Here is a 12,912-nt window from a genome sequence, read left to right as displayed (position 1 = left end):
GTAGTTATTAGCGTGACAGCGCCCAGCCCCAGTGATCACGCCCACCACCACTACCAGTGCAGTGCCCAATCTGTCCACTAACGTGACATACTCAACACATATAGATCACATTATGGCTCCTACACCTTGATTCATAAGAGGATCAAGTTCCCAGCTATACAGCAACAATATCATGGTACGTGCCTCCTCCCTCTCTGATGAGAGTGCTGAGCTTGGTACTGAAGAGAACATCCACATGATTGAGAATAAACTCCACCACCACGGACTGGATCCGCACTTCCATGAAGGCTGCCGTACCACTGAAGCACGCAGACTCGATTTGTTTAGACCTGGTGAGAGTGAGACACACAACACGAGGAAAAATAAATATGGCTTCTTTGAAAATCAAATGTAACTTATGTCTATGAGAAATTACCTATTGAGACAGACATTGAGACTGAGTCAAACATTAACCACGTAAACCATCTATACTTTCAAGTGGTTATAATTCCCAAACTCACCGTAGTAAATTAGGAGCCCAAACAATAGCAATGTTCTTGCTGTGCATGTTGGTGACGTAGCTGAACGTGGCCAGATGGGACAGATGCCTCATGAGGAACTCCAGCGTCCTGGGAATGGAAAGGAAGGGAAGGCGCTTCATCAAACATCCATTTATTCAGCTTTCTTTCATTGGCTTTGGTATAATGATATTTCTGAGGCTGACTCTTTAGACCATTAATATGTTACTATGAGCAAACATGAGCGGACGTAGAATACGCACATCGACAGGCTGGGTGCTGGGCTAAAGAAACTTCAGTAGATATTGGATGGAGCCCTGTTGCACACCACAGGTACAAGAAAGACGTTCTTTATTGAGAATTCTCAATAAAGAACGTCTTTCTTATACCTGTGGTGTGCGGGCTCCATCCAATATGACAAACATGACAAAATACAGGACATTAAATGAACCACAGCTGAAATTGCTTATTTTTTAAAGGCAACATTAGATAATCCAATAGCTCTATTCGGTTGGAAATGGTAACCTTAGGAGTCGGGTTGTATCCTGTGACTTGTTCAGTATTTAAGAGTTCTCACACCTGTGCCTTGCTCTAGGTTCTCAAAATGAATAATAATAATGTTATTTTAAAATCAAAATCAAGTCAAATCAATCAAATCAATCAAATCAAAATGAAGAAGTAATAATAATAATGTTGTTTTTGCATTTTAATGATGTTGTTTACATGCATGTTGCACGGGGGAGAACAGTACTTTTGCAACTGCGTATGCCGAGTGTGTCCTATCCTATGGAACTGACAATAAACCAAGAACGCTGAACACACATTAATATAGAAGAGATAATAGCACTGTGTGGCTCTATGTAGGCATAGCTTGGGACCTCCACCAGGGGGCAGTGTTGTTCCACACTGACCTGTAATGCGGAGGAGGCAGCTGTTGGATGACATCATGGATCTTGATGAGTCGCTCTTCGTCTGTCGCTGCTGATACAGCGTCCTTCAGGAGCAGAAAGAAGGGAAGAATGGAGAGAGACGGAGAGATCGAGACAGAGAGAGCGAGACAGAGTGAGGCACAGAAAGAGAGAGACAGAGAGACAGAGAGAGAGAGGCACAGAAAGAGATAGACAGAGAGAGGCACAGAAAGAGAGAGACAGAGAGAGGCACAGAAAGAGAGAGACAGAGAGAGAGACAGACAGAGAGAGCGAGACAGAGAGAGGCACAGAAAGAGAGACAGAAAGAGAGACAGAGAGATCGAGACAGAGAGAGCGAGACAGAGAGGGGCACAGAAAGAGATAGACAGAGAGAGGCACAGAAAGAGAGAGACAGAGAGAGAGACAGAGAGAGAGAGACAGAGAGAGGCACAGAAAGAGAGACAGAGAGAGAGACAGAGAGAGGCACAGAAAGAGAGAGACAGAGAGAGAGACAGAGAGAGGCACAGAAAGAGAGACAGAGAGAGAGGCACAGAAAGAGAGAGACAGAGAGAGAGGCACAGAAAGAGAGAGACAGAGAGAGAGACAGAGAGAGAGACAGAGAGAGGTACAGAAAGAGAGAGAGAGAGAGAGGCACAGAAAGAGAGAGAGAGACAGAGAGAGGCACAGAAAGAGAGAGACAGAGAGAGAGAGACAGAGAGAGAGACAGAGAGAGAGACAGAGAGAGGCACAGAAAGAGAGAGAGAGACAGAGAGAGGCACAGAAAGAGAGAGACAGAGAGAGAGAGAGAGAGACAGAGAGAGAGACAGAGAGAGAGAGAGACAGAGAGACAGAGAGAGGCACAGAAAGAGAGAGACAGAGAGAGAGACAGAGAGAGAGACAGAGAGAGAGAGTGAGAGGTCGGTATGCATCAGTGTGTGTCTACTACACTCAGGTGCTGCTGTTCCTCTCCATACAGATGTGTTGATGTGAAAAACCTATGTCAGTGGTGCTCAACCTTTATCACGCCAAGGACAGCCAGAATTATGTGAATTTGGCTGCGGACCGGACCGGACCCCCCCCCCCCCCCCCCCCCCCCTCATCTGAAAATATGTTGTTCCAGGGGACCCGCCCAGAAGCAAAGATTTGAACTCTGAAAGAATATATATTCAGATTTGCGCCCCCATTCACGCTATGAGCTTGTAGATCTGCTATTTTTCAATAGCTAAAGTATAACATAATGCTTAAAACACCAAAAAGGGTGCGAGCATTTGCGAGTTTGTTTGTTAGCTATTTTTGACGAGCGAGAGAGATTTCTGAAGAGGAATGAGTATGAATGGGGTTTTTAATATATAATAATAATGGGTTTTTAACTGTGCAGCCACACGCTTGCTTCTCTCCTTTCCTCCATTTCTTCTCTCTCTCTTGTCAGCTATGTTGCCATAACGACCAGCAAACATGTACTTGATCCTCAGGGGCCATTCTGTTATGCTTGGAGGAGATTTCTATTCCATGTCACTGTGTGGCGTGCTAGAGTGGTTGGTCTGCTGTGTTTCTAATGACAGGGTGCGCTCGCTCAGCACAATGCTATGATTTTAGGGGTGTCGACCCACGGAACATAACCAATTCAGGACAGGGGAACCCCTTCTGGTGTTTTAAGTAGTATATTTATACTTTAGCTATTGAAAAATAGCAGGTCTACAAGCTCATCATTCTAGCACAACATAACGACCCGTTTCAATATAAAGTGGCAGTATACCTCCTCTAATCTGGGCACAAAGTGATCTTTTTTTCTTTGGCAGATTAAATAAAACATAGTTTTCGGTATAATAGTCATGTTTGATTCCCCTATATGTACGTGCGTAATTTTGGTTTGCTCCAGATCTCTTCTGTCCAAGTACGTTTGACCTTGTCAAAAAGTATGAGTTTATACTTGGTTGGGGCGTGGTCACGTGGTGAGAAGTGCTGTGTGACACATTGTGAGCTTGTAGATCGGCTATGGTGGGGTTGCGCAACACCGCCGTGCAACTAAGTATAACCCCAGCATCCCTACTCTGGGCTGAGGGGGGAACATTCACCAAAATAGCAGATGTACAAGCTCACAATGCATCGTGTTGTGAGCTCACAATGCATCGTGTTGTGAGCTCACAATGCATCGTGTTGTGAGCTCACAATGCATCGTGTTGTGAGCTCACAATGCATCGTGTTGTGAGCTCACAATGCATCGTGTTGTGAGCACACGTTGTGATCTTGTAGATCGGCTACTTAATTGGCGAAGACATTTGTTGTAGACGGTATACGTACATATGGATATGAAGAATCAACTGACTGAGAGAAGACGCTATTGTTACTGCTACTGAATTAGCAGTATCAAGGGATTAAAATGAAAGTCTTGAACTCTTGGGCCCTGGGGATTGTCTTTTACATATATAAACAATCCCTTGTGTTTGACACTCGTACTAGAGAATTAAGAATAAGGAGTGGTTTATCAACTGAGAAGACGCTATTGTTACTGCTACTGAATTAGTTACATTTCCGCTAGAAGCAGACTGTATCATATATGAGTCCCTGACGGTCGTAAACCATACAGAGACACACCTCCCTGACAATAACGCTGAGACAGCTCCTTTATTTTTAGAGCGTCGCAGTCCCGCCCCCTACCATGGCCCAGGAAATTATTCTCCGTTCATTTTCCTCATAGACATTTCAGAAAGTATTTAAAGACGTTTACGCCGCGGACAAAGCCAACTCTTGTTGTGACAAATCATGACAACAAACACAATTTTTCGGGCCAAACAAAGAATTAGAAAGTAGAAAAAAACGGCAGGTTACAACACTTTTTTTGTTGTTTTTCTTCTATGTAATTATTTGTTTGGTCCAAAATATTGTGTGTGTTGTCATGATTTGTCACGACTCGAGTTGGCTTCGTACGACGCTTAAAAGGTCTTTAAATAAATACTTTTTGAAATGTCTATGGGAAAAATGCATTGTGATTCATTTCCTGGGCCAGGCGTCGTCATGAAAGGGGGCGGGACTGCGACGCTCTATAGTAGACGATTTTAAGATGAGCCCATGTTATTCTCCATAGAGAAATGACTTCCGTGAACCAGGGGAATGGAGGGGACGAGAGAGTGACGTCAGGACTTGGGCGCTCTATACTTACAGAGAACTTCTCGTAGAGCTGGTAGGTGAGCAGCGGGTTGGGCAGCTCCCTGAAGTAGAGCTTGCACAGTGAACCCACACAGTGGATGTCCTGGATGTACACATCTTTGGTCAGGTCAGGAATCTGCTCCGAGTCAAACTCGTGCCTGTACAGAGAGAAGGAATGGCGGCAAAAATACATTAAAAGACCAGAAAATTATGAACTAGTGCAGGTGTTGGACGCAGAAATGTGGTGCAATACACTCAAATACAAATGTGTGTGATATATTTTATGATACAATTTGATTAACCCATTTTGGGCGGGAACCCCTTTTGGTGTTTTAAGCATTATGTTATACTTTAGCTATCGAAAAATAGCAGATCTACAAGCTCATAGCACGGCACCGAGTGCCGCGCTACGAGCTTGTAGGTCTGCTATTTTTGAAAAATCGTGATATATTCGTATATCACGATAACGTTCGCTCGTATATTCTTTCCGAGCGAACGTTTTTTAACTCAAATCTTTGCTTCTGGGAGGTCCCTGGAACAACATATTTTCAGATGGGGGTCGGCGGCCAAATACATCATACATAATCTTGGGGGTCCTTGACATGAAAATGTTTGAGAACCATTGACATAGGTCTAAATGGGTTAAAACAAACCAAAAAAACAACAACAAACAAAAAGTCTAAAGCAAGACAAAACAATTGCCAGCGTGGCCCGTGATATGGCTTATGTCATGTCCTGGTCCCATCTTCCACAGGATGGATGGATGGCTACACGATTCTTACAACATACCTGATTGCTCAGGAACTGTGTTTATTTATACAATAATACAAGTTGCGCTGCTTGAATGCTAAGTGGCAATAGAATGTGTGTGTTGCAATGCTTAACCCATTTTGACCTGAGATCAGATTCTAAAAATGTCTTCTACATCCTGACAGTTTTCTGAGAAAAGCTATGTTTCTATGTCAGTCGTTCTTCGATTTTTCAAAAATATCAGACCTACAAGCTCGTAGCGCGCCACTCGGTGGCTTATATTGATAAGCTGATGGATGAACTGTAAAGTCAGGACTTATTCGGAACTATAGTCTACTGGTCATGTTCCAAGGTGGGGAGGGTGATCTCTGGCTGTCACGGACGGTAGGTATTAGCACCACCTACAGGTTGGTCCGGGTGCCTGTTCAGTGGGAGCTGAACAGAGATTTTTGAGCGATGGAAATAAGCTAAACAACCCAATGCCCCATTCAATTCAATGCAATTCAATTAAATTCATTGAGGAGGGCTTATGCTAGGGGAAATAGCCAATAATGCGCTTTTGCACAAAACAACACCTGGACCTCTTTGGTGGGGACGTAACCACTACAAATAAAGGTAAGAAAGCCTTTTTAGCATGGCATTCTCCTTTAACCCATTTTGGGAGGGAACCCCTTTTGGTGTTAGCATTACGTTATGCTTTAGGCTGTTGAAAAATAGAAGATCTACAAGCTCATAGCGCGCCACCGAGTGGCACGCTACGAGCTTGTAGATCTGCTATTTTTGAAAAATCGAAGAACGACTGACATAGAAACATAGCTTTTTCAGAAAACTGTCAGGATGTAGAAGACATTTTTAGAATCTGATCTCAGGTCAAAATGGGTTAAGAACCACTGTTACACAAAGTTCCCCTACACGACCTATTGAATAACTGCAGCCTATTTTCAGTAAGTTTGAGAGACTGTGTAGCCCCTGTTATGCCCTAGACCGGGTCGTAATACCCCCTCTCTGAAAGGAATTATGCAGATGCGGTCGGACATGCATTTCTAAACAACCAATATAAATGAAGTTTTTAAGCCTCTTAAATCCTTACAATCCTCGAGGCCCAAAACTTTTAATCCCTATCCGAGTAGATCACATTTGAATTCGGGGGGTGTTACTTGATTAATCAAACTTATATATATTCTTATTGACATAATGGGCGGGGGGGGGGGGGGGGGGGGGGGGGTTGAGCTAACCCAAAATCAAACTTCTGATCCACTTAAAAGTCTTGAACTCTTGGGCCCTGGGGATTGTGTAGTCTTTTACATATATAAACAATCCCTTGTGTGTGGAACGCGTGTGTTGAATTTGAAGTCGGTGGGGCGAACGGTTCTCAAGTTACGCAGATAACAACAGTACACACACACACACACACACACACACACACACACACACACACACACACACACACACACACACACACACACACACACACACACACACACACACACACACACACACACACACACACACACACACACACACACACACACAGAGAGACTTGGTGGACTGCATTTATAATTGACCTATAGCTAAGCCCCTCCCCAAACTGCTATGGTCCAATCACAGCTAAGCATAACAAATGAAATGAAATCTATATTTACCCAGGGTATCTGGGCTAAGCTCAAGAACTTGTTTCCAGCCAGGCCCTGCTCATAGAACACATTTCATCGTAGTGGTTCAATGCCTTGTTCAAGGGCACTTCAGCGGTGGTAATTTTAACGTGTCGGACGGCTGATTCGAACTAGGAACCTTCCGGTATCAAGACCGCGCCGCTATCCGTTCGGCCACCGCTGCCTAACATTGGTTAGACAAACCTCTTCACCAATAGTTTTCCTATAATTATGATAAAACATTGTTTAAAAAAAATAAATTAAACACACATTTTTCCAGTGCAAATGGCAGGCCTTATTGATGGATTTGGAAGAGATTTGGAAGAGTCTGGTTCCAAAAATGAGCCAGTATTTAATGTGTAAAATCCATGATATTTACATTGGAATGAATGAGCCCGGCTGGAAAGTGTCCAAGTGGGAGTGTCTAAGTGGGAGAGGGCGGGGCTTAGCTAAAGGTGAATTAGTTAGACAGATGAATGAAGCTTAATGTTAATGTTTTATACAAACAAAACAAAAAAAAGGCAGTCTGTCCCCTTTCTTCAGCTAAATATTCAGATTATCAAGGTTGAAGGTTCTTGTTCAGGTATGATAAAAACATAAAGGTGAAGAACAATCTTTACAAGGAATGCCATGTTGTCCTTTTGGACACAGGTGGAAACCCCCTGTCATGCTTTATTGCCAAAGATAACAGGAACTATTGTCTTGTTTTTATAATGGCAGTAATACAGTGTAGACTTCACATGCTATCAGTCCGTAAATGATAACAAAAACAATAGATTAGGCTTGCGAGAGCTAGGGCATTAAGCAACTAGTCGACTACTTTACTAGTCGAACCTAGTTTACTAGTCGACTAGTAAATCCACTAGTCGACCTTGCTGGTACTAGTTGACTATTTGAAAAGAAAAAAATAAATAAAAAGTATTTTTTTTCCCATTTTTTTCCCGATTTTGTAGGCCTCAAGATCAGGTAGATTATAGTTATAGTCACCAATGTACACAGTTTTTAAATGTACAAATATTTATTTAAGTTTTTTTTTTTACATAATAATAGGTAGTTAACCCATTTAGGCCTGATGCACAAAAAAAAAAAAAAAAGTCCTCTGAAAGAATATATATTCAAAGATTTGTGCCGCATTTTCACGATTTTTCAAAAATAGCAGACCTACAAGCCTACGAGCTTGTAGATCTGCTATTTTTCAATAGCTAAAGTGTAACATAATGCTTAAAACACCAAGAGGGGTTCCCGCCTAAAATGGGTTAAACAACTAGTCGAAACTAGGCAACTAGTAAAAATGACTAGAAGTGAATGCCCTAGCGAGAGCCCACCTATAGTACAGTACCTTCCCTCATGCGTATGTGCGCGTGCGTGTATGAGTCTGTGAGCTTCCGTGGGTCTCACCGTAACTTCTGAATGTTCGAGGCTATTCCAGAGAGGCGATAGATTCCGTCCACCACTCCGTGCTTCTCAAGGAACTCCGTGCAGCTCTTGAGGACCTGAGGAACTACAGGACCAGACACACAACAACATGTCATCACATCACATCACATCTTCTCCTTCAGTCAATGTTTGCACAAAACTAAATGCTACGCGGTAGAAATCTGGAGAGTTAACTGAACCCTGACACACTCTCAGAGTTCAAATAGCATTGATTGCACAAGGTCAGAAAGGTGTCTGTAGGCGCCGTGTCCCACAAACCATTTTATTATATTAGTGTAATAGTATTTCTTTAACAGCAAGCTGGTTTATGGACTCACAGTTTTATTAAAGACACCCAGTTTAAAAGTAGAGCAGACACACGTTGATGAGCAGGATCTAAAATGCACACTGCCTCAGATCTGTAAGGGATGATCAACTGAGAGCCGTGCAGTTAATATAAAACCTAATGCACTGGAGGCTAATTAACGTCGCCTCCGCAAAGTGCATAATTTTACAATAACTGCACAGCTCACAGTTGGATTATGCTCCTTATGCAGGGTAGGCCACCTTAGGTACGGGTGCCAACATTGGCACAGGGGAGGGTGATCACTGGCGCACATGGCATAAGTGTGAGAGAGGTTATTTTTCTTTAACACTAGCATGACTGAAGTAAAATGAGACACAAGTAGCATGTGCTTAAATTCATATTTAGAAAATGTCTGAGATGATAGAATGGTGATAGATGATGATGGTCATGGAAGGGGAACCTTCTGAAAGCTTCATGGGCAAAGATAATAAACTTCAAGATCTCAAAAAAACAGTCAAAATGACCTCTCAGACATGCTAGTGAATATTCCAAGGTTTAGTCAGTTAAATTAAGTCCCCTTACATCTATATAATATACAAATGACATCCTGCAGGACATTCATTCAAACTCTTCTCTCAAGTCCAATGATCATTACATCTTGATGTGAAGTGGTGTAATAACTCAACTTAATTGATTATATGACACACTGGATATCAAGAAAATTTTTTCATTTTCTTGGCACTTCATGTCAAAACGGTTGCCGACCCTAGTATAGTAACTTACCCACAATTGAAATATAAACGTTGTTTATTCATATTTTGGGTCAATATGCTCTTTGAATAGAAATGTTGTGTCGGTACTATCTTCATTACCCTCAGAATAAATGGTATCTAACTACTCTAGAGTAGTGGGAGAAGCCACAGTAATTAACCCATTTTGACCTGAGATCAGATCTAAAAATGTCTTCTACATCCTCCTGACAGTTTTCTGAAAAAGCTATGTTTCTATGTCAGTCGTTCTTCGATTTGTCTTCAAAAATAGCAGACCTACAAGCTCGTAGCGCTATGAGCTTGTAGATCTGCTATTTTTCAATAGCTAAAGCGTAACATAATGCTAACACCAAAAGGGGTTCCCGCCCAAAATGGGATAACCTAGAAAGTAGCGCGCCACCGAGTGGCGCGCTACGAGCTTGTAGGTCTGCTATTTTTGAAAAATCGAAGAACGACTGACATAGAAACATAGCTTTTTCAGAAAACTGTCAGGATGTAGAAGACATTTTTAGAATCTGATCCCAGGTCAAAATGGGTTAAATTAGATGTCCCCAGAAGATGTATCAGTATACGGATATCCCTGATCATCTGGCAACATGAGACTGTTAGCCTAAAATATAAGTTAATACAGTACATTTCGTACTATGTACATTCGTGTAGAGCAGTGATCTGAAAATAATGCACATCCCATGGGCAATACGAATGGTAAATGGTGCATTTATATAGCGCCTTTATCCAAGGCGCTTTACATATTGTGCATTACATTCACACATTCATACACCGATTGCGGCGGAAGCCATGCAAGGTACCAACCAGCACATCGGGAGCAATTTGGGGTTCAGTGTCTTGCCCAAGGGCACTTCGACATGTAGCCAGGAGGAGCCAGGATTCGAACCGCCGACCCATGGATCATTGGACGACCTGCTCTACCTCTTGAGTCACAGTCGCACGAATGGAGCGTACTCTGTGGCAATGGCATAAATAAACATGGCCAGGGAGCTATCTACCGCACAGTGCCTTATTCTGTTCTGTGGTCTAGAGAATGCCCCCTAGAAAAAACAGCCTCCTCGTTAGACTTCAGAAACTGATTTAAAGAAACATATTTCGTAGTGTGTGGGTGTGTGTGGGTGTGCTTGACAAAGTGTGCGTGTGTGTATATTAGAGACAATGAATGTCTATGTGTACCAGGAGTTTCTCATACCTCCTCCCCCCCCCCCCCCCCCCCCTCTGCACACATCATTCACAGAAATGACAGAGAGTGGGACCCATGCCGAAGCAGCTGTTCAGACACATTCCATGCATAGCAGAAGCACACAGGAGGGAGAGAGAGAGAGAGAGAGAGAGAGAGAGAGAGAGAGAGAGAGAGGGAGAGAGAGAGAGAAGCAAATACAGGCTAATCTGTTGGCATCCATTGACAGAGCAGACCTGCACCGTGCCCAGTTCATTTAACTCTAAGTAAGTAGCCCTGCAGAGCCATGAGGCCCACAGGGCAGGAGCCTATCTCCTGTTTCTGTAGCGTGAGGCATCTTGATGTACAAGTACACCCCCTGGACATGACGCTAGTATGTCGCAGGGACTTACCCCCAATCCAACCCTTGATGCTGAGTGTCAAGCAGGGAGGCACTGGGTCCCATTTTTAGAGTCTTTGGTATGACCCGGCCGGGGATCGAACCCCGACCTCCCAGTCTCAGGACGGACACTCTAACCACAAGGCCACTGAGCTGGTTCATTTAACTCTGATAGTGTACAAATGTAACCAAATCCAAGATTTGGAATACCGTACTCTGAGTTACAAAGTAGAAACACGTAGGTTTCATTTGTAAGATGCTCTATACTTATTTTGAAACCCTCTTTACTCTGCATTATAAAACAAATCCTTGTACAACTACATTCCTTTAAAAACGTGCCTTACAGGCAACTGACATTTCTGGCCAATGTTTTTTTTTAATGTCTACAGCTTTAATTCTGTACAGGGAAATAGGGTCATTGTTTGAATAAAAATAATAATAATGACGTGTTTGATGATGAAACACATTTTTCCTGCATTACCATAAATTTAGAATAGTTATGCCAATTCATGAATTCCCCACACATTTTGTTCTGTATTATATAATAGTCTTGTCACTGCTGGGTGCCCTCACCAGGAGTGTGTGGTGCCTCCACCCTACTCCTCCCTGTTCAACATCCCCCCACTGCCAGGCAGGCACCGCCCAATCGCTGGTATATAATATCAACAGAGAATGCCCTCCTCGCCCCGGCTTCCCTCCCACAAACTCAACAGTGCTCGTATATATACTGTACACTCTGGTGAGCCAGAGGCACCACCACGGATGATTCATTAAAGCCCTCGTCTCTGTGGTGGTGGACAGGAGACTGTATACCCCCGTGTCACACCGGTGCCCCAGGATGTGCCTCCATGCCTTATTCAAATGTCAATATTCTAAAGATCTAAGTAGTTTTCATAGTTATGAATTATTCGTAAGTTTTGTTTGAAACCGCTCCTCTCAGCTACGTGTTACAGTTTATCCCAGTTTGGGCGGGAACCCCTTTTGGTGTTTTAAACATTATGTTATAATTAAGCTATTGAAAAATAGCAGATCTACAAGCTCATAGCGCGGCACCGAGTGCCGCGCTACGAGCTTGTAGGTCTGCTATTTTCTTTTTATCCTGAAAATCTGGTGCAAATCTTTGAATATATATTCTTTCAGAGCGAACTTTTTTAACTCAAATCCTTGCTTCTGGGGAGTCCCTGGAACAACATATTTTTAGATCGGCAGCCAATTTCATAAAATGTCTGGGGTCCTTGACATGAAATAATTTGAGAACCACTAATATAGAAACATAGGGTTTTTCCAGAAAATTGTCATGATTAGAAGACATTTGTAGAATCGTCCTCAGGTCTAAATGGGTTAACCCATTCTGGACGGGAACCCCTTTTGGTGTTTTAAACATTATGTTATAATTTAGCTATTGAAAAATAACAGACCTACAAGCTCATAGCGCGCCACCGAGTGGCGCGCTATGAGCTTGTAGGTCTGCTATTTTTGAAAAATCGTGAAAATGGAGGATTTAGAAGATTTCTTTTTAATTTCGAGGTCAGGCCTAAATGGGTTAAAAGAGCACGGAGCTAGAGAACTGACCCTTTGACCCGAGGAAAGTGTGACAGAATGCTTTATCTCTGTGTCAACCAGAACTGTCAGGGTACTGTACGGTACTGTAAGACAACCAGAACTGTCAGGGTACTGTAAGACAACCAGAACTGTCAGCGTACTGTAAGACAACCAGAACTGTCAGGGTACTGTACGACAACCAGAACTGTCAGGGTACTGTAAGACAACCAGAACTGTCAGGGTACTGTAAGACAACCAGAACTGTCAGGGTACTGTAAGACAACCAGAACTGTCAGGGTACTGTAAGCCAACCAGAACTGTCAGGGTACTGTAAGACAACCAGAACTGTCAGGGT

At 42.9% G+C, this 12,912-nt stretch overlaps 1 protein-coding gene across 10 annotated transcripts in view; it reads right to left on the bottom strand.

Moving 5' to 3' along the window:
- Positions 1–12,912, bottom strand: part of arhgap32b (Rho GTPase activating protein 32b) — a 166,336-nt gene that overhangs the window by 10,672 nt on the left and 142,752 nt on the right. For all 10 annotated transcript variants that reach the window (XM_079508347.1, XM_079508349.1, XM_079508350.1 and 7 more), the window contains 5 exons: positions 8,353–8,455; positions 4,566–4,710; positions 1,409–1,491; positions 501–608; positions 184–329 (listed from right to left, as the gene is read on the bottom strand). In XM_079508347.1, the coding sequence (XP_079364473.1) occupies positions 184–329; positions 501–608; positions 1,409–1,491; positions 4,566–4,710; positions 8,353–8,455 (585 nt within the window). The remainder of the gene's footprint in view (positions 1–183; positions 330–500; positions 609–1,408; positions 1,492–4,565; positions 4,711–8,352; positions 8,456–12,912) is intronic.

Source organism: Electrona antarctica, assembly GCF_951216825.1.
Source record: "Electrona antarctica genome assembly, chromosome: 8".
Lineage (NCBI taxonomy): Eukaryota > Metazoa > Chordata > Actinopteri > Myctophiformes > Myctophidae > Electrona > Electrona antarctica.
Note: the sequence above shows the minus strand (reverse complement) of the source record. Positions and strands in the feature narration are given on the sequence as shown.